The sequence below is a fragment of the Lagopus muta genome, chromosome 8 (assembly GCF_023343835.1).
Source record: "Lagopus muta isolate bLagMut1 chromosome 8, bLagMut1 primary, whole genome shotgun sequence".
NCBI classification, from domain to species: Eukaryota; Metazoa; Chordata; class Aves; order Galliformes; family Phasianidae; genus Lagopus; species Lagopus muta.
Window position 1 is genome coordinate 8,379,614 of NC_064440.1, and position 25,112 is coordinate 8,404,725.

General features: G+C 47.4%; 1 protein-coding gene across 2 annotated transcripts; it reads right to left on the reverse strand.

Moving 5' to 3' along the window:
- Positions 1 to 22,508: 22,508 nt before the first annotated feature.
- C1QL2 (complement C1q like 2) lies at positions 22,509 to 24,631 on the reverse strand. 2 transcript variants are annotated; one of them, XM_048952813.1, is made up of 3 exons: positions 24,603 to 24,631; positions 23,404 to 24,168; positions 22,509 to 23,254 (listed from the first exon to the last, which is right to left on the reverse strand). In XM_048952813.1, exons 1-3 carry the CDS (start codon positions 24,612 to 24,614, stop codon positions 23,075 to 23,077), a joined length of 957 nt encoding a protein of 318 aa, XP_048808770.1. In that variant the 5' UTR covers positions 24,615 to 24,631; the 3' UTR covers positions 22,509 to 23,074. The 2 variants fall into 2 exon arrangements, with proteins under 2 accessions (XP_048808770.1, XP_048808771.1); XM_048952814.1 differs by lacking the exon at positions 24,603 to 24,631 and adding an exon at positions 24,402 to 24,488.
- Between the last annotated feature and the right edge of the window lie 481 nt (positions 24,632 to 25,112).

Below are 25,112 nucleotides of genomic sequence, written 5' to 3' on the forward strand. Positions count from 1 at the left end.
AGTGTATAGGAATTGTTGATCACAGCCTTAACATCTGATTGACCACCTGAGGCAAGCAATGAATCAGCCACAGGAGCACAGGTGAAGGTAATTCCTTCTCCTAGATCCCATTTAAGTGCTGACTGCCACTGAGGAAGGATCTCTTTCTGGAGATTGCTCCTTGTGGAGTGTATTGTGAGCCTACAACATTGGTGAGCATATTTTTTTTTTTATTATCTTTCCACCATAACACCATGATGATCCTATTTAGCCTAACCTTTGTACACTTACTGATTGTACAGATGTGCACAATTCCTTAGTTGGGGTTGGCTGTAATACCTCCTGGTAAAGTGATCCTGTAGTAAAATTAATAGGGAGCTGCAGAAGGGGGGGATGTTACCAGCACCAACCACCTGCCTCTGCCAAAGGTGTATCTGAAGCAGTCTGCAAAACTCAGAGTGGACCCCAGCACTGGGGCTTGGCTCCTGTGAGCACATCAGCCAATGTGAAGAGAATGCTTCCAATTCCCTCAGCTGTGCTGGCTGCATAGGGATACATCTCCACATGCCTCCAGCAAGTGAGGATGGGCAGAGTCTGTAGTCCAGAATCAGCAGCCTTTTTGCCAGCCACACCAATAAATCAATGCCTACTGTTTCTGTGAGGTTGGTTCCTCATGCCTGATCCACTACACAAATGCAATGAATTGTAATGATTTCCTAAAACCATCGCTCACTGAAGCCCAGAGTAAAATACCTCTTGTCCTTCTCTGTGATGCTTCAGTCCTCAGTGATGTGAATATAATGTTTTTAAACAGGCGTTTTCCCATGACACTGTTTAGAAATGTTCTCCAGAACAAGCTGCACTCTGATTTACAGCCGCACTTCTGCTTTCAGCATCTCTGTCTAAAAGCCTGTCTCACAGGTTTGATTTGCGTGTGGCTTGCGGTACCCAGCAGCACTTTGCTAATCAGTACATCACCAGCAGGCCTGGAGCACACTGAGCAGTTCTGTCATCATTGGTTCAGGTGCAAGCAGAGCTTTGTAAGAGTTTAACAAATTTGACAGTATGCCTATGAAATGGGGAGTGAATGGATGCTCAGGCACAGCTCGTGTTTGTTCAGGTCTTCCCAGGCTGATGCTGGCCTGCAGTGGGAGTAGAGCAGAGTTTTGCCTCTAGGATTGCAAGATAGATAGATTCAGGCTGAATATTTGGAAAAATATCTTCTCAGAAAGAGTGGTGATGCACTTGCACGGGCTGCCCAGGGAGTGATGGAGTCACTCCCCCTGGGGGTGTTCAAGAACTGTGGAGATGTGGCAATGGAGGACGTGGTTAGTGGGCATGGTTGATGTAAGTTGAGGTTGGACTGGATGATTTTAGTAGTCATTTCCAACCTTAAAGGTTCTAAGATTCTAATATATATGCTGGGTCCCTTGGGCAGGAATGTGCTTGCAGATCTCTCGATAGGACCAAGTCACCCGAAGCCACCCAGCAAACAAATCAGTAAAAATTAGCAGTCACCCTTGGTATGCAATAGATTTGGCCAGGACCTGGGCTGCTGTGCCAGCAGCTTTGCCTGCAGATAGCATAGGAAGGTGGACAAGCCAGGAGCTTTTTTACACCCATCATAGTTTGCTCATTACTTAGTTCTCACAAACTTTCTGCTTGTAAGTATATTTGCTCTCAGTCAGAGCATCAGCTTTCAGGGTGTGTTTTTTGTTTTGTTTTGTTTTTTAAGCTTCCCTCATTTCCTTTTGTGGTGACAAGGGCTGGCACACTGCATAAAGACAATTTCATACCTGTTTATTATGTGGAATGACACACGCGTCTGTAACTGATTTGATGGGAGACAGCATGACAGATGTTTTACAGGATTTTCCATTGAAATAGTGAGCAAGAGGTTTGCTAGCACGTATGGGACATATTTATATCCAAAACAAAAGGGCAGTAACATACATAGCAAGAAGCCTTGCTTGTACACAGCTTTCAGCAAGTTTGTGCCAAGTGCTGGCTCCTTGCCAGGCTCACTTCTGGTGCAATCTGGCACAGCCTCACTGACTGCAAGCAGCTGCAGCAATCTGCACAAGGAAGAAGTGAGGGACAATTTTCTCAGTTATGCACAGAATGACAAGGAAGGGAAAACAGGTGATCTACAGAAAGCTGGGAGCACGTAGCATCTCCTTGTGCTGGAGGGGAGAGCTCTGGGCATGCCTGCAAGGGCTGAGCAGTTTGATTTGTGCACGTTCCAGGGGCAAGCATTAAGGAAACAACCATCTTAAAAGACACGAAGACTTTGTCATTCTTAATTTTAGCTTGCTTGTACTAAAAGCAAGATTGGAAATTGAGATGATGTGCCTGCATCCAGCACATCAAACAATACAGCTCTCTGTAAAGGCGAAGGAAGGTTAAAAATCTCCAGTCTTTCTGCCAGCAGCAATTTTTATACCCAAGCATTAGGAAGAAGAGGTACAAAGATCACCTCCAGCTCTGTCAGAGCCAGAGAGGTCTCCACCTCAGAGCAAGTTAAAACTGATTTTTTGTAACTCAGTGACGAACATAAAAAATAACATATTCTCTTCATCATGCTCTATAGGAAAGACAACACTTCTCTGTGCTACCTCCACAGCACCTTGCGCCACCAGGCTCTGGGCCTAGAAGTGTATACTTTAATTCATCCAGAGGGGAGAGAAGAAATCCCATCGAGAAGAGATGCCCATTGAAGGACATTGTCAGAAGGCTGAGAATTACAATGTCCTGATCATATCACTTCACTTTTATCCCGGAAAAAAGATATGTGTAATACAGAGAAACAAATAGAACGTAAATCTTAGAAGTTCCCATCAATTTACATTCCTTCCTATATCACGAGTTTTATGAAAGATATCGTGAAGTTGGCTTGTTATGTCAAGACCAGTATGTTAAAAGAAAGGTCTGGGATTTTTTGTTTCCTTTTTCATCAGTGGAGGAATAAACTTCTCATTAGTTTTAGCTTGCTAATACAACAAGTACCTTTGTTGTCAGAAAATTGAGATAATTTTGCCTCCAGCTATTGAAAGCAATAGTAAGGAGTATCATATGCTTTTAAAAAAAAAAATGATACTGAAACAATGGCAAAACAAGAAGCCAGTGTAAGCAAATGGATGAGGCAACAAAAATTGAATGAGTCGTTTTCAAACATTTAATGATTACATGTCAAAGCACAATTTAAATGTCACAGCGCCTTATGTGTTCATGAACAGGAAAACAAAATGACTGAGAACTCCTGGCTAAAATAGTCTCATTCCTGGCACTGATTGATATTCTTGAATGGAAGACTTGATGGATTATGATTTTTGCAAGAGAATCATTACACGCCAGGTGCACAAATAGAGAAGTACAGCTTGTTGACACTTCTGTGCAAAATAAAGCCATTCTAGGAATTTTGATTCATTATGTCTCTTTTAGGAATCAATCCACCTGACCTAAATTTTGAATCATAAATCAGATGAAGAACCCTGACTGGATCTCAACAAAGACTGTACATCCCTGATTTAACATCACTCCACTATATCCAGTGCACCATTATTATTCTAAATTCAATAATCTATGCAATATAATTTAGGCCAACTTTATCTCAAAGTAGAGACAAGAGCATTTCCACCCACTCATCTGCATAACAATTTAATCATTTTAGGGTCATTATTAGGCTTTCTGTGCATGGGTTGTTTTCTTCTTATTTTGATGCTCACTGCTGAAGACATAAAGACACCCAACATCATGCATAAGAATAGAAAAGGATGATCATAAAGCAATTTTGGAGACCTTTAAAGTAGTGATACATCATTTTCTTACTGGGGTGCTCTTCAATTACAATGACTAGGATTTGCTCAGCTGAGTTAGAGGCACCAATTCTCACTGGTTGGCCACAGCCCTTAAGAGGAGCCAGGTAGGTTTGTGTGATGCTGTCTGAAAGGCTGTGACAACTGAAAACTTCCCCAGAAAAATATCTAGGAGCACGTAGGTCTTGCTGAAAGTCAAAGGGATTTACATCCAAGTCTGAGGTGTTTTTGAAATTATCCCCATTGGCATCAACTTGGAATTTGGTGTCAGTTTTAAAAGGAATGATGGCAGCATTTTCTGCATAAAATTAGACAAGTTCATTAACCGTGAGGATTTTTTGTTTAACTTTGAGGAGCTGCATCACTCAGTCTTCTTTGAGCTGCAAAAGGAAACCCAGGGGTACAGCCCCAGCCTTTGAGCTACACATAGAAACAAAATGGGCTTTTGAAAGCTTCAAGCCCATGACAGCTGCGAGAGAGCAATAATTCAGGAAATGTCTTGGGTAAAATCAGCTCAAATGACTCAATGCTTTGTTTTATCATTATGAACATAAAGGAGTTTATTTTAGTTATCAACTGCAAATTCTCGAGGGGCTCCCCGCAAGATTTGATAATAACATGCCTTGAATAGGAATGGCTGCAAGTGGCAGGGGAGTAGCAGTAGAAAAGGGACATTTTACTCATCAGTGTCAGTTCTACCACTAACACATGAGACTCGCACTCTATTCCCAGCCCTCTCTCCATCCCCAGCAGTACAAGTCTCATCCAGCCTTCAGTGCATTCACCCCTAACTGTCAAGGCTGGTTATTTACCTTCCTATGGAAAGTTCCTCTCCTCGTAGCGTAAATGGATCTGAACAGGAACTTAAAGGCACCTGGATCCTTCCTGACTGACTCTTTCATCCAGCATAGTGGAGTGGATGGAGTAAGTAAGCACAAATCTTACCTATTCTGTATTCTATGAAATAACTTCCAACTTCCTCCTTACCTTCTAACACAAGACAATGAATTCTCTTCGGACTTTTCTGATTTTTTCCCAAGTTCTCATACATACTTTCTTAACAAAGAAAGCTAAGTCTTTCTCCCAGAACTTTTGGAACAAATGACAAGATGGCATAACAGATCATTCATAAAATTGATTTCCATATCCCTTCAGTATACAACTACTCATTGACTACCTACGGGAGGAAGAAGATACAAGCTTTAGAAAGCTATAACAACATTTTTTCACCAGGAAGAGGCAAGGAGGAGCGGGCAGCAAGCTTCAATGGGTAGTCTGGGGATGCTCTGCAAGCACTGCACCAGTGACACCTAATTCTCACATCAAACTCTGTCACTGCACCATATCCTGATCACCAGCAATATCAATGGGTACTTCACAGAAAATAAAGACTTTGCAATAGACACGATTTAAATAATACAGTCTTGGCTTTTTAAAAGAGAAGGAAACAAGCCATTCAAATGTGGCATGATTTCTTTCTCAGAATATTTCAAAGTCATGTCAGTCTATCTATTACCCAAGACAAATTACTTTGACAGCGCTATCTACTCTTGACATCTGAGTTGTCTCTCCAGCCTATTATATTTTAGCACAGGCATAAAATATTGTTCAGACAGTATGGTTAGTCTAAAAGAGTAAATCTAACTGCTTTGAAATGGCCTATTAGGAGATGAACTCTCAGTTTGGCTGCAGGCAGAGAATTAATCCAGTGCTTTTCTTAGTTCTTCAATAGCAATCTTCCCTACTAACTACATACTCTTTATTCTGAAGGATGCAAAAAGGGAGTAATGTTCAGAAGGAAAGGGGGAAGCAAATTAAACAGAAATCAGACAGGAAAGCATCATTAAGAGATCCTGATAGATGACATAGAGGACATTTATCTTGGCTCACCTACCATTGGAGAAATAGAGAGGAGGGTCAAATTTTGACTTCAGTCCCAAGAACAATTATACATGCAGCTTGCTCAGCTCTGTGCACACCTAAACATTGCAGCCCATCGCTGCTCCCGAGCACAGAGGAACGTCCCTGGGGACCCCCTCAAAGTAGGAAGACACAGAGCTCAGCCCCAAACCTTGTCCCCCCTGCACCAGCAAAGCAGAGGGATGCTGCTCAGTTCAACAAGGCTTTTGGCTGCATCACAGTTTAACCTTCAACTGTGGAAGTGGTACAAGCTTGTGCTTGGACACAGCATCCTCCCAGGCATATCTGTGTATGTGTTTTTAATAAACAAACAGTCCCAGCTGCTTCAGCACAACTCATTTCAATTCTCCCCTGGAGCTGTTCCTCACTGTAGCACCTGCCTAATCAGTGCGTCCCTTCCAGGGTGATTCAGCTGCTTTTATTGTAGCTAATACATCCCTGGGCAGCTTCTCCAGGGAAGGATCTGAAACTAGAGCCATGGATGCATCCACAAGGCCCAGTTAAATGCATCTCAGAAGCTCATGTGTGATGGCATCTGAGAGACCTGGCGGATTGTCCCACACCCCCACAGAGCTCGCTGGCTGTGATGGAATGGACTGTGCAGATGAAGGCAGGCATTGCCACCCTGTGGAGAGAGAAGGGGAGCAACCAGCTCTGCTGGGAACTGCTGTGCCCCTCTCTAGCCAACCACTCCACTGCCGAGCCCACAGCTATCCCAACATATCAGCACATAGGAGGCTCACAGGGAACTGGCTCCATTCCTGCCAGGTCCCAGGTGCCAGGTTTGTCCCTTTTGCATCTACTTGGTCACCCACTACATCCACTGGCTCAGAGATACCAAAGAGAAGATGAAGTCAGAGGTCCCACCTGGTCTAGAGAACTTGAGAAGTAGCCACCAACCTACAGCACCCAACCTCAGTGAAGCAGCACACAGAACCCCTAGTTGCCACCTTCAAGGCCTCCAACAGTACGTGTTAAACCTGTCTTCAGCCCCCTCGCTCCTGGAGGATGGTGAGGCTTAAACTCTGCAGTGCTTCCCACACCACAAAGTCACTTCTTGTTAAAACACATTTATTGCCATAACAGCTTCACTTTGTGTAATTATCTGTTGATCAGCCTACTCCTACTAACAATCTTAGCTCTCTTCTTTTTTATTCATTGCCCCTGATTAGTCTTGAAGATAAATGATAACAGGTGAAACAAGCTTCCTGGGCTGATCAATCAGCCCTGGAGACAGTGTCTTGCCTTGTTCAATGAAAGCCCCCAGTAGCCCTCCCTGTACGGGGTGATTGCCTCTCCTTCTCCTGGGACTGCAGCAAAAGGATCCTGGAGGCATTTGTTTTGCTTTTTTTAATTGAAAAGTGAAAACTCTCCTAATTAATGATCCACCTACTAGGCCTCATTGTGTCATTACTCCTTATTGATGAAAAAGGAATAACAGTCATTGGATAAATTAGGGTAGGCAGGCACTCTAGGACCTACACAGTTCTTCTAAATGGAATGTGCTCTTTTGTGAAGGACAAAGTAGCATGAAGGGCGCTCAGTAAGAATAGGTGGGAGGCAGAAAGGGACACCCCAGAACTACTGTCTTCTGCTGTTGCACGTGTCTGAGGTACAAACCCCATTCATAGACCAGGAGGAGCTTGCACTCATTCTCATATTCTCTTGGGAGCTGTACCAGAAGCCCTTTGTGCTGGTAGGTGGATAAATAAAGTCTTTTGGGCCATTAAGGAAGCAGCATTTTAAAAAATCTGTCCCGTGATCTACCTTTGAGAAATATCTTCATTAAGATCCATCCAGCCTGATACTTCTCTTTTCAAAGCTCCTTACTGTTGTCCATCTATAAACTCTCTATTGACCTTATTTCGTTCTCCTGCTGAGAACCAACTTTCCTAGTTTCACCAAAGCCTTCTCGTGAAGTACTTTCTCATGAGTATATTTCCAGCAAGGATATTTACTGCACTTGTGTTGAAGGTGTTTGTTAGCTAAGCCAAGGTGTGAGAGAAGTCACATTAATCTGGTGCAAAGTTTTTTGGCAACACCTTGCAGGATTTTGCCTTGCCAAACTGCTTTTAAACTGCTTGGGACTCTGATCCTTTGTCTTCATAAATCAAAGCAATCTTTCCTACTGTTTTCACAGTCTACAGATCAAACCTGGCTTCTGGCAGCAACCTCTGAAGGTTGTTTGCCATGGTCAAATCTTCCCCAGATCTCTACCCTGTGGAGGTGCTGCCTCCCATGTCAGCCTTGTATTCCCCTGAAAGATGGAGAGGACACCCAACCCTTCCTGAAGTTAGGAAGAAGAAACAGGAGAATAATACCTGCCTTTCAAAAAAATGTATTGAGAGACTTTCTCCAGTTGCACAAAGCCCACCTTCATACAGAAAACTGTGGAGCTGAAAGACTCATGCAGCTCTGTGCTGCTTCTGCCCCAGATCAGTGCTACAGCAGAAGTAGTACAGGAGAGGCTACAGCAAAGTCGATCCTAAACTTGGCTCATATGAAGATGGCATCACATACAGTAGTGAACAAAAGGCAGATTAGAGGTATCACTGGAGCACAAACAGTAATCATGAAGGTGTCTTCGGGGCACATGAGTTGTATATGCACACACAGCTATTTAATTGCATTATAAAATGTCTCACCTCCTGAACCACTCCAAACCAGCCATGGGAATTCTGCAAGCCCAGCAATTGTAAGGAAGAGAGACCCATGAAAGACTGGCATTTTTATATAGGCAATAAATCCTACTTCGTGAAGAAACATGTTGAGGTAAAATTGCCAGTGGCTGTTTTAATAAGTATTTATGATACATAAAGGGATTTGATTCATAAATATAGTAATTATGTCCTTACTACAAAGCAGTACAAATATAAAGCCTCCTACCTATTACATTGAAACTGTAATTGCATCTCATTAAAAAGAATATAAGCAAATCAAAATTAAAATCTTTGGGGGGAGGGGGCGGGAAGAAGTGTTACCCAAAGTCTTGATGGTTAGATATTATGGGCTTTCTGTTGTGCCATTCAATCTGTCTAAATACCTCATAAAGTGCAGTGAAGCCCTGAAGATCTGGGTGGTGTTTGTGCAACCTAGAAGAAAGTGTTGCTCACCTTGGACTGAAGTTTCCAAAGAGACCTGCGCACTTGAAAGGCTTAAACAAAATCTTGGCTTTAACCTCAGACAAGTGGGAACTCCACTAGAGCCTTCCATGCAGCCACAACAGAACTGTTCCAGCCATGCCAGAGCCACAAAGAAGAGTTAAGGCCTTCCTCATTCAAACACATCTGATAGACTGAAACAAGCATTCAGCTTTTTTAATCATGTTTAAGTACAGACATCTGAAGAGAGAATTGTTTGCACTGCGGTAACAGAGAGGTGTAACAAAACCGTGTTCCCATACTGTAGGCACCAGGTGGTTAGAGGGTAAAATAAAGTCACGTAGAGGAATAATAGCACTGGGGATCAGGGTTAGGTCACGAGAGTACAAGAGGATATCTCAGATTGGATATATGGAAAAATTTATTCTCAGTGGTAAGGCATTGGCACAGGCTGCCCAGGGAGGTGGTGAAGTCACCATCCCTGGAGGTTCTAGACATATAAATGTGGCACTGAGGGACATGATTAGTGGGATGAGGGGGTTCAATCGGGTTGGACTAGATGATCTTAGAGGTCTTCACCAACTTTAATGATTCTATGATACTATGATTCTAAGAGTCTGGTGAAATCCCTGATGCTTTTGTTCCCCTCCAAGCTAACCTCATCCCACACAGCCTTTGTCAGGACTCCTGTGGGTTCCTCATTGGGTCATCCATCAGTATTCTGTTATTTCCACTTAAGCAGCATGATTTTGGGGTGAGGAGTTCTCTATCTCACATACACTTAACTCCTGGCCAGTATGACTCTCTGAAGGCATCAGATTTCACTAATTGTGCTCATGATTATCTCCTTATGACCCACAGCAGCTTTCGTTGTTCCAAACCAGTGACTGGCCTTGATACAGGAGCACCTCTGCAGCGTGTGGGAGCAGTGCTGGACTTATTGATGCAACTTCCCTACCAAATGTTCTTCGGTCTAATCGCTTTCTTAAACTACACAAACACAATCTCTGCACCATGATCAATTATTTAACAGAAAATGATGCATCAAGTTAGAAACTAAATACCATTTAATATGCTCTAGGAATTCTAATTGAGAGATTTCACTGTATTGCTAATGAAAACTTTAACTTTGCGGTATTTTTAAATCTTCCTTGCATACAGATAAGCCAGTATCTATATGCTTTCTTTTAATGTCTGAAATTATTTTGGTATTTTAATGTAATCAGTCTTTCTATTTTGAAGAGAGTGCCCTTGTAGGTTATTTGTTTTCTTTCTGTTTTGCAAATTGTTCCCTTTTCAAGACTGTTTGTTTAGTGTCAAGGGGTTATTAAACAAACCAAGCACAGTCCTTAAACTAATCAGCTAGAAGTGACGATAGAGATCAGGAATAATTCAATATTAAAGAGGTTACTTTTAAAACTGATCTGAAAGTGTAACGTATATGGGGGGAGGGGGAGGCACACGCACATCTCTTACAAAAGTTGAAAGGATGAGCTGAAGAAGATGCCTGGCAGCACAAGCCAGGCGACACCAGCTCATTGCCACAAATTCTCCCTAACCAGAATGACTCAAGCAAAACTATCCGGGGCTTTACAAAGAGGCAAGAGCTGCTTTCCACTCCTTTCTTCAGGAGTGTCACTTTCCAGGCATTTTTTCAACACCCCCTTGAAGTGCAGGCAAGCCTTGGGCACGGTGGTGTTCCTCTTGGCTTGCTCACTTTCTTCTCCCTCCTTCCACTTTCCTGCAGCTGGCCAAAACCCAGAAGGGGAAGGAGAAGAAAGCTGCCCACTAATGGGACTTTTTGAAGGACTTTTACTCATTCTGACTGGGTGCTGATCCTTACACAGTAAAGACCATGCCTCTGCGAGGACCCAGCCACCTGCTGATGTTGTATGTAGAGCTTTCTGTGTTCAGCTTTGCTGCCGCATCCTCGGGGGCAATACGCTGGAAATGTACAGGATCAGTTCTCATCTATGTGTTAAAGTTTCTAAACCTGAAATCGTTTGGTTTTCAGAAGAGGAGGCTCAGAGAAGATCTTATCACTCCTACAGCTCTCTGAAAGGAGGCTATGGTGAGGTGGGGGGTTGGCTTCTTCTCCCAGGTAACAGCAATAGGATGAGAAATGATGGCCTCAGGTTGTGTCAGCCAGGGTTCAGGTTGGATATTAGGAAACATTTCTTCTCCAAAAGTGTGATCAGGCTTTGGTACAGGCTGCCCAGGGAAGTGGTGGAGTCACTGTTCCTGGAGGTACTCAGGAAACATAGAAATGCGGTACTGAAAGACATGGTTTAGTGGCAGTGTTGGTGTTGGATGGTTGACTAGATGATCCTAAAGGTCTTTTCCAACCTTAATGATTCTATGATTCTAACTGGGCCTTGACACAATGAGCAGATTGTGAAGCACAAATGAGCTGCACACAACAACACTGCAATGAGTCAAGCATGTCCAGTTGCTCACATAGATAAAGAAGGAGGAGGTTGCTAGGAGCAGCAGTTGATGAAAAGCCATCAAGTAAAGTTTTGCCACCAGGAGGTTGAGAGGCCACACTTCTCCTCTTTCTCAGTGTTTTTCCTTTTATCTTTCATAGATGAAGCAGCATTTTCATTGGGGTCTAAGCTGCCTCTGTGCATAAAACATACATCTGTCTCCAAAAATATCAAGCCAGACCACAACTTGGGCCACAGAAGGGGTTGATTCACCCTTCAGAGGAGCCTTCATGTCCTCTGACCAGCCATGAGCAGCCCTTGACCAGTTCTATCAGCAGAGTGCTGCTGACAGAGGCAGAGCTGAGCACACTAGGGTCCCTGCTTGGAGAGATGGCTTGTGGAAAAGCTGACATGTTGAATTAATGTAAAAGCTCCCTCCCATCAGCATTTTGGGCAAAAGATTGCACAGCCAGACTATTTATATCAGAGATATGCATGGCACTTGTCTTCTGTCTGGGATGCTTGGCCACTTTTTCATCTTAAACAATGAGAAAACACCTCTGGAGATCAGGAGAGGTGATCAGGGTGGGACAGCACCAACCCAGTGCAGGAGCTGCTGCCCGGGTCCTTCTGCTCTGCTCTAATGGGTCTGTGTTGGCTTTTCTTCTTCCTGATGTTGCTTGAAATCAGCTTTAATCTGAAATGAACAAAGTAAGCTGCTCTTCTGCAGAGATCTGATGGGTTTACTGGTCTTATTGTAAGGTACAACTTCCCTGTCTTTTTTCCTGGGGGGAAGGAAGGAAGGGTGGGAGGGCGAAATCTGGCAAGAAAACTGCTGCTGTCAGCAGGGGGGGATACTGCTGCCTTTAGCACAGAGGGGGAATCTGAAAAGCAGAAATGATATTACCACTGGGCCAGCTGTTGAGTAAGTGCCACTTTTCTTTTTTAAGCTATTCTGGTTACAATTGTCTTCACAAAAGGGAAATAAAATATGCAGTCAAAAATCACAAATGAGGAATAAGATATTGCAAAGAGGACAAACACCATAGTCTAAGTGTCTTTCTTTGTTACAATCCTGGAATAAACAAAGTTTCTTAATAAATATTTATATTGTTTGCATATCCTGCCTTTGAAAATAACAGAATGATTCTCTCACCTCTTTCCCTCTCTGGACAGACATCAAGTTCATCACCTCCATACCATTTGTCAGAGAAAACTGAAAAATAAATCTACACCACCACTGAAAAATCCATTATGGTTTTTTTTTTTAAGTGTTTAGCTGTCAGTGCCCATTCCTCAGTTGTAATTCCTGGGAAAAATCAAATTTTTCCATGCAGAATAGACAAATTGACTCCAGTACCAGGTTTTTGCCCAAGATGTTAACTCAGGGTGGCTCTGGGGTCACTTCACCTTTGGATAATTTCCCATTGCCAGACTGGGCTGCTCCCAGTCCATGACTTTGCTGGGGTTGCAGAGGAGGACCTGAACCCCATGCACTCTCCTACAGGAGTTTTGCACACCCACATGCAGTCTCCAGAAAAAGGACATGCCAACATTCCTGTGGTGGGTTTTAGTCTTGCTCACCTCAGCTTCAGCTTATTGAACACATGCCAGTGTGTATGTAAATACTGAAGCAAAGCTGAACTGTAGGGAGGTCCCCTGTGGTCAGCAGATTGCTCCACTGGGAGCTTTGACATGAGTGTCTCTCACATCAAATTCACAAGCACACAGAAGCCAAGACAACAATGGCCAGGGCACAGTTAAATCACCCCCTGGCTTCCCTCCTGCTGCCGTCAGGAGCCATCAAGCCAGACTTAACTCCAGCCACTGCCGGCAGCGACTGCTTCTTTCCCTCTTGTCTCCACAGGCAAGGACGATGCTTCCAGCACCAAGGGTACCGTTGTCACATCAGGCTGCCAACTGGATGCTGTTCTCAGCGCTCTGCTCCTCAGCTCCTTCCAACAGGGGACATCTCGCAGGCTCTGGTTTTGCAAGTTTCTACCAACATGATTCTGAGGATCTTTCCTACAGCCCAGAACTTCAAGGATCTAGAAGTAATGAACGTGACCCTGCCCAAGGCTATTGTTCCAAGAAGTGAAACTCTGAGGTTGTCCCAGGTCAGCTCCAATACAGTATCCCAGAGGTACAGGAGTGGTGACCAACAGGGTTGGGTTCCTCCTTGCTCGAGAAGGCAGGGAGGTTTGGAGCTGACTGCCATAAGTTGTTCAGCCATTCTGAGTCTTGCCCAGGGCTTGCGGCACTGGAGCTGAATTTTTTCCCCTTGCTTTTGTCATGAAGTTGAATTTGAGAGCAAAACATGTCACAGAGGGAGGCACCTCCCACTCTGGCAGGTCCCAGCACAGTCCACATCCCCCCATCTTGACATCTGCTCATGCCACCAAGAGCTGGAGGCAGCTCCACCACCAATCCACAGCAACTTCATTTGAAATAAGATGATTTTTCCCCTTGAAACATCCCTACTTCTCCAGAGAGGACATGACTTTGTTTTTCCATTGATTAGAGAAGAGGCAAAAACCAAAACCTGATCCAGAATAGATAAGGCCAAAACACTCTGTTTGAGTTGAGCCCTAGGACATCCGCAAAATCTACAAGGCTCAGGCCAATATAAGGATAATCCAGTGCAAAATTCCAGCAGGAGATATGTTAAACAGACCCCGTGCCACCCAACCCTGCCAAGGCTTTGCCAAATGCTGGAGGAACTGACCACCCCTGTACTTCCCCACCAGGGCTGAGCCAAGGAGTAATTCATGAAGCTTCTCTGTTCTCCGTCCGTATCATTTTTTAGTACTTGCCACACTTGTTTGCTTTTTCCAGTAGTCAGATGATGACACAAACCGCTAAATAACGTCTTCAAAATGTGCTCGTCCCATATAAATTATGTGGAGGTGTTTAATTATGACTTAGCTCTAGCACTTGCTGCTGCTGGTTCTGTATCTCACTGTAAATATGCCAGTGCTTGGTAAGGGACTGAGTGCACACCCGGGTAGTGGATGTGTGATCTTTGTTCTGTATCCTCCCCTGCTCTGCATCTCTGATATCACAGAGAGATGTGCATTAAGAATATTCACAGTGCTTATTTATATTTATATTTATTCTTCATAATTTTTCCCACAACCTCACTAGCTTCTCTGATGGTGGAGAGCCACACTGCGTTTCACAGCCAAGCAAAGATTAACATTCAGGTGCGGGTAGTGCAAAAGACAGGAGACAACACAACAATGTTTGTTCTCACGCTGGCCATGCATCATCCCTCCCCAGGCTGCTGTCTGAGGCAGGGCGGATTTCCTCTGGAGCAGCAGCCGACATGAAACCATCATGCATGGTCACTGCCTGCATGGAGAACCATGCAAGCATGGGGCATGAGTTCATTAGCAGGCACTGCTTGTTGTACCTCTCTCACCATCCCCATCCATGCTCATCAGTGCTCTCTGCACACAGTAATATCTACTTTCAGCCCTGGTTTCTTGCAGGTCACAGACCCCAGTGCTCTGATCCCTCTGGATCATGCTGGTTCGCTTCACTCTTGATGTGCTTGTTATCCTTCTAATTTTGGGGGGAGATCAAGGGTGAAATTGCACCTGAGATACCCAACATGAAGAATAACACTGAACAGAGGGGTGGGTGTTTTTCTGTTTTAGTTTAGCTGTTCAGAAGCCTACTGGGAATATTTCAAAAAAAGCTTTACCCAGAGGGTTGTTATCAGCAGGTGATTCTCCACCCTGCAGCACAATTTGAGAATCATAAGGCTGAAAACACAGCATCAAATCCTTGTCTTTTCTCTCCCTCCCTGCTCCTTGCAATGAGGAACAGGCCCGTGTTGGTCTGAATTAAAATCATTTTAACCAACAGATCACACAGACTGCTTTTGCTGTTGATGAGGTTCTGCCAGGGCACTGCCCATGCATCATTTCTGTGCCCACTTCAGCACCCACTGAAACAATGCTGCTCCGTGAGGTCACACCCCTCAGCTGCTCCTGGATGTCTAAGACTGCACCAAAAATGCAAATCCCCAGTGTGGTTATTTGGAGTGAAGGTACTTTCAGGTGCTTTCCCTATTTCAGACAGGCTCAGCCCATAGGAGCTGTAGCACTGTAGTCACACTGGTGACTGGCATTGCTCTGCAGGTCCAGGCTCACAGAACCCTTTTTGGCATGGAGTTGGAAGAGGAGGGAGGAGAAAGCCAAGAAAGCCCCAAGGCACCAACACTGCATGTAGTCTGGGAAACAGACCAATTCCTGCAGAAGAAACAAGTAGAAAGTCACCTGCTCAGGCTCAGAAAGAGTCATCCCCATCCCACCAGGCTGGGAGCAGATGTGGGTTACAGTTCCCAAAGGCAATCTCATGCTCTGCATCTCCCGGAAGTATTGGTGATGCCCCCATGGCACCACTGCAGGTAGAGATGCCCCAGCCCCAGGCTGTCTCCCAGCCTCACACAGGAGCACAGACTCCCATGCCCCAACCCCATTTCTTCCTCCCTGCCACCCATCCCAGTGCCATCCCTGCATGTGAGCACATACAGGTAATTTTTTCTTTCATGATTTTGGCTGAACTGGAGGGAATAACAAAACAAAGCAACCCAAAACACATGTTCTCCCCTTTCTTTTTTAAATTCCAAAGCCTTTCTTTCACTGAACACCTAGAAAAGCACAAGGACCAGGACCTGTGGATCACACTGGTTTGCCATATCTTCAGTTTTACCTCTCTCTCCCTGTCTCTTTTTTAGGTTTTTGAGAGGGTTTTTTGTTTGTTTGTTTTGTTTTTTGGAAGGATGGCAGCGGGAAAGGGAAGAGGAAATTTGAATTGCAGTTCCCAGAAAACACCAACCACAAATTACTTCAACAGCTATTTATCTGATTTGTGCTATTCTGGAGGAAAAGCACATCCATCCCATGCTCTGCTCTGCCTGCTTCAAGGAGCACATACATCAATACAAAGGCCTATTGATTATGCCAAGACCAAATCAAATAACTTCATGAGAACTGAGAACAGTAACAAAAACCACTACCACCATAAAATCCCAGCCAAAGATTAAACCTAGCCTTGACCCTGTCCCATTAAAGCCCTGAGAGCCTGCCCACTAGCTCTGATGGGAATCAGGTCAACCCCATGGAGGATGTGGTCCACCAGCTGCACGCCTTCCCTTGGGTCCTGCTTGTGAGGGAGTAGGGCTCTTTCAGACATGGGGAAGCTCACTGACGGTGAGTAAAATGACAACAAAATCTCATTCTCAAGTGGTTTGAGACAAGAGGCGACAATTCCATACAATGACCCCCAGCACTGCCACCTTAGGGAAAGATACTGGAAAAGATTTCAGCTGAAGTATTTTTTCAGGCTCAGTTGGTGAACCTTTCCTCTCTGCCACCTTAGTCCTCAAAGCAGTGCAATGTGCAAACATATCCTCAGCAGTGACACACTTCTTCATGGTCTTCTTGTCCCATGGCGACAGGCAGTGGTAGAGCAGGTGCAGCACAGTGACTGGGACTGGGAGTGGTGTCATTTGGAGACTTCATGGTGCACACTGCCAATGTAACATTGTGCAATGTGAGTTATGGAGTTGCTGGCATCGATGAGATTTTGCATATTAATTGCAAATACCATCCCCCCTCTTCCCCCCTCCCCCTCCACTCAAAAAAAAAACAAAAAACAAAAGGATTTATTGGCTTGATTAGTGCTTCAGCTGTAATAAAGTTCAAGTTTCATCTTCATACAATTGACAAAGTGCAGCAGTGTCACTCCTCCAGGATGTTCAGCCTTCTGAAAGGGAATGCTGAAGTCTACCACAGCTCCAAGCTCTTGGCTGCAGTGAGCACTCAGTGAGGACTCAGAGTGGTTGAGCTCTGCAAATATTTCATACCACTCTGAAGGAGGTTTGCTAGAGGCTGGCAAATGGAGCTGCTTGACCCTCTCGCAGATGCTGACAGTGTTTTCCCTGTGAGATGTTTACAGAGTGACACTTACTGGAGAAGGACACAGAATGGACCATTGCTATCGCTGGGTACAAAGGGTGAGATTCATTATGGCCAGCCCCAGATACTGCCTAACAGGAACACTGCTGTTGCACTGTATGGTGGGTACATGCACTAAAGGACAAAGCAAAATTCAGCTTGAAAATGCTTAGATTGATGCACCTGGAAGCAGAATTTGTGCCTTGGGCTCCCAGAGCCCAGGAAGGAAAGATTCATGGCAGATTAGGTGCCAGGAGAAGGAGAAACAAACTTCAACTTTGTACATCAAAACAAAACAGAGGGAACCCTACTAGGATCTGATCCCCACCACCTCACACATTGGCATGCTGCAGCACAGCACCGTTAATGCAATGTTTCAGAAGAAACAATCTGTAATGAGGGAAGATCAGGACAATACCTGAAGAGCAGCTAACTCCCCAAGGAGTTAAAACATTTTCTGCATTATCATACCATCAATATTGCATCCTCAAACTAAGATCAGACAAAGACTCATTGTTCATAAAGCCTGCTCAGAGGGGAGCTCACGTCTTCAAACGCGTTATCCTCCCTAGCATGCTTCCCCCCTCCTCAGAGGCAGATCTCTCCTCTTCGGGATGACAATCACAACCCAACACTCAGGCAATATGCAATTTGTTGACAATGAGATATGCCAACAAGGAAACACTTCAGCTGTATTCAAGACTGAATAATTTTTATAATTTTTTTCTTTGCTTTTCTGGACATGATCTGGCAGCTGCGAGCAAAAAGAGAAGGCAGGATGCTGCATGTGTCCCCTCCCCACGAGGAGCACAGCCAGTGATGCAGGCAAGCCATGCTCCCATGTCACTGTGCTCACAGTGCACTGGAGGAAATAATCCTGCATTAGCAGGGCAGCAGATTACAGGGATCAGATGGGTCTTTTCTGGTTCTGACCTAGCCAGTGCCAAAAAGCACAGAACAGGAGCAAATGAAATAGAGAGAGATATGTCACCAGCCCCCTGCAAAGAGAATCTGCAGAGCTGTGCTGCACAGGGTAATGGTTAATCCAGGGTGTCTCATAATTGGAAGAACTCAGAGAAGACAGGCATTTGTCTACAATTATAACACACAGTTCCTACAGAACCACACTATATAGGGCACTGCAGCATTCAGCTCCTTCAGGATGTGACCTTAAGCACCTAAAGGCTCTACCTTGAACATGGAGGGAGAAAACACCATCAGAGAATCATAGAATGGTTGGGTTGGAAGGGACCTTAAAGCCCACTTAGTCCAACCTCCTGCTGTGGGCTGATTGCCACTACATGTGAATTGCTAAGTCAGGGCCTGAACCAATGATGGAGCACCTGGTGAAGGGACACAGCCAGCCCTTGGAGCACAGGTGAATTGCTTCCACCTGTGCAACCAGAAGGGATGGAACCAGGTTCCACCCCTTCCTAAGCCTCATTTAAGGGCTGGCTGCCACAAAGAAAGGATCTCTGCCTGGAGATCTTTTCTTTTGGAGTGTTTGGTAAGCTCTGATCCTTGGGATGGGTAAGTAAAACTTTCTTTCTTTAACTGGATTGTAACCATTACCCTTTTTGAGTAATTTGGAACTGGTTATCTGCCATTGCTTTTCCCTTTAGCCACTCACTAGCTTAGGCTGCCTGGGGCCCCATCCAACCCAACTTTGAGAACTTCTAGGGATGGGGCACCAACCCACAACTCTCTGGGCAGCCAGTGCCTCACCACCCTCTGAGTAAAAAAATTCTTCCCCATATCTTACTTAAATCTCTTACTTTCTTAGTATAAAGCCATTTCCCCCATTTCCCTCTTGTCCTATCACTATGAGATCATTTAAAAACAACAACAAAAAACTAGTTTTCCTCCAGTTTGTAAGCTCCCTTCAAGTACTGGAAGGCCACAATGAGATCTCTGTGGAACTTTCTCTTCTCAAAGCTAAACAAGCCCACTTCCCTCAACCTCTCTTTATAGGAGAGAGGTGCTCCAACCCTCTGGTCATCCTTGTGGACCTGCTCTAACAGCCTCTCATCCCTCCCGTGCTGAGAGAGCCCCAGGCCTGGACACAGTACTCCAGATAGGGCATTTCAATAGGTAGGTATTCAAGTCTAGGCTACCAAATCACACAGGCTGTTTGCAGGCAACCAGCATTGCCCTCTGCTGGCCGCCTCACAATGCCTTGATGGCCAGTGATGAAAAAGCTGCCCAAGAGGATCTGGATAGAGCCCTGCGTCAGGGGAGAAGTGTGGTGACCTCCAGGGAAAACTGAGAGGTGACCAAGGAGCACAAATCTGAATCGGCATAGCCCTGGCCTAGGGAAACAGAACTAGCTGAGAGAAGTGGACCCTGTTGGCACATTAGCCATAGCTTTCCATCAAGCTGCACATCTTGGAGCTCGGACATGGAGCAACCCCAGAGGAGGCTCTCGCCACTGTGCCAGTGCCTGCATGCCCGCCATTCATCTCCTATAATCAATCTTCCCCATCTCCATACAGCAAAAAGGCCCAAACCCTTTGGAGCCTCAAAGTCAGTGAAGATGCAGTTAGTCTTTATTTCATTCTGACAGGCTCCTTTATCCCAGAGACAATACAGAGACATGGGATCTTAGCTGGAATTCTTCCCAGAGTTCAATCCAATAAGGGTAAGGGGAAAAAAGTCTCATGTTACTGAAGAAAGGTATTTAATAGGAACATAATAAATAGATTTACATGCTGTTTTGTTTTAGTCCTACACAGACTTCTTTAATGTGTGAAAAGAAAGAAGCCGTGCAAAGGCTCAACAAACCCAGCCTCCCTGCTTTGTGCGCTCACAGATTGGGCCCATCAGGCACTGGAAACCCTGAAGGAGACGAGCAAGGAGATGAGCAAGCATTAAATCACCGAGAAAAATGGCCACGGTGAGTTCCAACAGTGGGAAGCCTGAGAGCAATGTGTGGCTCAGTACATGTGTGTGTAAAGGCAGAAGGCACAAAAAGAAGCACTGGCAAATGGGAGGAAACAGGAGCTGGGTCAGGGACTCTCTCACTCTGCTCCGCAAGAGGAGGATTGAGGAGGAATTTGGGGAAACCTTCACTTCCGCAGCCCATGGGCAGTGGAACGGATTCCCACCAGGGGCATAAAGATCCAGGATTTATTGCTGCAACATCTTGCTGTGAGAGCACAGATACCTACTTTTTTTAATATTATCTGAACTGCTTTTATCATTATTTTGAATACACAGCTGGTTACAAAATGAGAGGTAAGGCCCCAAGTTATGCCAGGGAGGCTCAGGTAGGATATTAAGAAAAAAATTCTTCTCAGGAGGAGTGTTGAGGCACTGGAGCAGGCTGCCCAGGGAGGTGGGGGAGTCACTGTCCCTGGAGGTGTTCAAGAACCGTGGAGATGTGGCACTGAGGGATGTAGCCGGTGGGGATGGGTTGGGGGTGAACCAGGTGATCTTGCAGGTCTTTTACAGACATCATGATTCTACAATTCTATGGGTGAAGCTGGGGGAAAAAAAATGCAACCTGCACCCCAAGGTGCACCAGGAGGACTCTGTCCCAACAGCCATGGTGGGAGCAGCTCCCACACCCCCCAGTGCCATCTCAGAGCTCTGCCAGGAGGAGAGGAGCAGAAAAACACGCAAGCAGCCAGCAGACGATCCTTCCATCGATTGTGTAAACTGTCAGTGGAGTGGCAAGGAGCATTTTTTTTTTGTTTCTATCCCAGGGAATAATCCAGCCTGATAATTAGTACATAAGAGATAAGTGGAAAATGAGACATCTAGTGAGGGTGGTTCGAGGCTCCTCATGACATTGATAATGTGCAGATACATAGATCACTGTCGGGGCAAACCGCCACCACGAGCCTGTGTCTTCCCATTGCCTCATCAATCCATCATCTGCTTAGCTGCTGACACCTTGGCAGGCACACACCACCAGCCCCGCATTAGAATTGCAAGGAGCGGGCTCCACCGGGGAATACAGATTTAAAAATCTAAGATTCAAATTTGTTTAAGTATTGTGAACAGCAATTCCCTTGCAAGGCATCTTCATTGCCCTTTTGCCAAGGGGGAACAGTTGGGTCTTTGTTAGAAGTACAAATTGCTTCTTAATGCAAAGGATAAAGCGGAGCCCAGGCACCTCCTTAGAATTCCTCCTGGCTCCTGCTAATGCTGCTGCATGTCAATTTTAATTTTTTGAAATTTAAACCGAGGGCTTTGTGTCTAAGCTCCATTTTGTCGAGAAAGGGGGGGGAGGAATAGTCAAAAAGGATTACAGATCCGGAGGGAATTGGGGATCCATAGCAATTATACTTCATTTGGGTCTGAGACACTGCTTTTAATCATATTCTAAATGGTACAAATCGACAAGGCGTTGGAGATTGATAATTGTTGAACGCATGTACCCGGTTATGAACTCTGCTCCCCTTGGCCAGGCAAAGCTGGAGGATGGGATGAAGGCAGGAACTGCCTCTTCCCTCCTGGAACAGGGCACGCTGTGGCACTCTGTGCAGCCAACGAAGGGACACATCCCACCAAGGGCTGACAGGGGACTGTGAGAGCACAGCCATTGCTGGGCTGCCCAGTGTGGGGCTGGGGTGAGCCCATCCCGGATGTGAGTCTGCACAGAGATGCTGCAGTTGGTGAAAGTGAGAGCAAAACAGGGAACCAGCATCTGTAACTCAATTAACTCCCTCGCAGTCAGGAAATCCCATTTTACCCAAACAGAGCAGTTCACCCATTGCTCGTGGAAGAGCTCAGGGCTGTGCACACCATCACGCACGTTTACGAAAACACACTGTGCCCAGGATTTACCAATGTAAGTGGTGTGAATCAAGTCCCATTGAGCTTCTCTTATCCCTGTCCTGGAGCTGACTGTCAGCTGTAGCTCAGCACACATCTGCACTGAGCTGTAGGGGCTCACTTCTGTCCCCACACACTTTTGCACTTGTTTGGCACAGTGCTGGAGCACAGCTTTCTCTCACTGTTGACAAAATGATTTTTGTGTTCTTCAGCACCTCTGGGTCAGGCTCTGCCCCGTGGATGTTCAGGAGATCCACTCTGCACACCCACTTCCACCCCTTGCTGATGCTGTGCCTTCTTTACACCTTTTTTACAAAACCACATAAAGGCAAAGGGCTTTTTCCTCTTTCTACTTCTTCCCAGACCTCTTGAGCCCCAATCATGTTCTAGATAAGGTGTCCCATCCAAACTTCTAATGTCACTGCAAACCTAAAGGGCTGAAGCAACACCTCCCACCCCCTGCCACCAGTGCAGGGCTCCTCTGCAGCACCAGAAGAGACACACAGTGAGAAGCCATTGTCTAAAAACATAATTTAATGTGATATTTTGTTGAGTGTGGTCAACGACTGAATTCTTTTGCAGACGGGAACAAGTTTGACGTTAGAGACATCATCATTCACACGAGCATCGCATTGCACAGAAAAGTTTACATTTGATCCCATACAAATGAAGCAGCAGAGGAAAAAATATGGTCCAGTGCCACATCATGAATAATCCATCTGAAAATTCATCATTGTAGTTAATATTCATTGACCAAAAAAATAATGATCGAGCAGTTCAAATGCTGTGTATGGCACAGGCTGATCTCTGAATCTCTGATACAGCGCAGGAACCTCTTGGGTTTCTGGCTGCAGGTTCCTGGTGTGACACAGAACACTGACATGAGGATGGGGGTCAGGGAAAGGCGGCAGCCAGGGAGGGGTCGCGTTGTTCACGTGTATTTTGTTTCCACGGGAAAATCAAAAAAAGAAAAACATAGAAACCGATAACGAAGCTGAAGTGACCCGCGGAGAGCAGCAGGGAACCGCGGCACAACGGGAGTCAGAGGGGAAACGCGGGATCGCCTGGGCCACGTCGCTCACCGCGCTTTAATCGGGGTATAAAAGAAAGCCAGAGAAAGTGCTGTACTTATTGTTGTTGCCCCCGTGCGCCTTGCCTCCGTCCAGCTTGACGTACACCTCGTCGCCGGAGTCCAGGTGCAGCACCACGCTGTTGCTGGCGTAGTCGTAGTTCTGGTCGGCGTCCTGCGCGATGGCGCTGGCCCGCACCTGCGGCACAGCCCTGTCAGCCCCATCCGTGCCCACACGGCTCCCCGCCCGCTTCCCCCTCCCTGTGATCGCGGTCGTCGGTGCGCGCCGGCCCCGACGGCGGGGGCCGCACGGTGAGAGCGCGGCGGGGTCGGGACGCGAGCACCCACCTGCCCGTTCTTGCAGAGGTCGGCCCACATGCTGGTGCCGTCGCCGCCCCGCATGAGGATGTGGTAGGTGAAGAAGTAGATGCCGCGCACCTGGCAGGTGAACTTGCCGCTGGCCGGCTCGTAGTGATTGCCCAGGTTGGTCACCACGTCGTCGAACTTGAGCACCTCGTAGCCCTCGTGGGGACTCTTCAGCCCCACGTAGAAGGCTATGCGCGGCCCCCCGAAGGCAGCGCTCAGCCCGCCCGCCGCCTCGCCGCCCGCCGCCGCTCCTCCGCCGCTGCCGCCGCCGCCGCCCGTCCCCGCCAGCGGCAGCCCGGGCAGCCCCGGCTTCCCCGCATCCCCCCGCTCCCCCGGCGGCCCCCGAGGGCCCGGCGGGCCCGGCTCCCCGGGGGGGCCGCGGGGTCCTGGCTTGCCCGGCCGGCCCGGTTCCCCCTTCGGTCCCTGCGCGAAGGGCGGCGGGGGATTGGCCCCCAGGTCCTGCAGGGCCTCCACGGCGGCGGTGCTGCCGGGGCCGGGCGGACGGGCGCCGCTGTAGGGGTCGCAGATCATGCGGCAGGTGCCCATCATCTCGTAGTGGGCACCGCTCTCGGCGGGCGCCTGCAGCAGCAGCAGGGGTACGGCGACGAGCAGAGCGACGGCCATGGCCAGGGCGAGCCCGGCGGCGGCCAGCAGCCGCCTCCTCCGCTGCCAGAGCCGGGCGGCGAGAGAGAGCAGGTCCTCCTTGCCTCCGTGCGAGGTAATGGTGGCGCGGGGGCCGGCCGCTCCCTGCGGGGGGGGACGGCGAGAGAAGGCGGTGAGCCCCCCGCCGCCGGCGCCTCCCCGCTCAACCCGCTCGCCCCGCCATTCCGAGAGCCGCCGCCCCGCTTCGCTCCGCTCCGTTCCTTCCGAGGGGGCGCGGAGCCCGGGGCGCCCGGCGGGGCAGGGCCGGAGCGGGGGCGTCGCGGAACGGCCGCCCCTCGTCGCCGCCCCGACGTGCGGGGGGAGTGGAGCGGACCCACCTGCGGGGCAGCGCCTCTCGCCAGGGCCGCGTGCGGTCAGCTGCCCCCGCGTGGGGCGGGCCGAGGCAGGGGAGGGGCGGCTGGACGCTCCCCGATCCCCCCCGGATCCCTCTCTCGTCCGTCCCGTCCCGTCCCGTCCCGCCCGCCCCTCGCGGCGCGATTCGGGTATTCTCAAGCGCATCCAACAAGCGGCCGTCTTACGCGCGGTGACATCGTCCCCTCGGCTCCCGCTGCTCCTCCCGTCCGGCCGCGGCCGCGCAGAGCCGCGCGGAGAGCAGCGCGGCTGCACCGCACGCCCCTTCCAGCTCGGTCCCCCCACCCCCCCCGGCTGCCAGGTGGGAGAGCGGCGTTGCGAGGAAATACCTTCCACAGAATTCTCGTTGTATGGGTTCCCCTCTGTGTGTTGGCTCCAAACCAAGCGCTCGTGGGATTTTTATTTTTTTATTCCTCCCCCCGTCCCATAAATTGTAATTCGTTGCCTTTGATGTTCTGGTTAAGCGGTGCTAGTGCAGCCGAAGCTCTCGCAGCGTTGCATTCTTTCAGGGATCTGCCCCCGGAGTATACACTGTGCCCAGCAGCGGGGCTGAGGTGAGGGCACAGGGACCGTGTGAGGTCCAGGCAGATCTCTGCATTTGGGTGGGAGATGGGGGAGTTCAGAATGGGTACTGCACAGCTGAACACAGCCCTGGGACTCTTCTGTGGCTCTCCTTG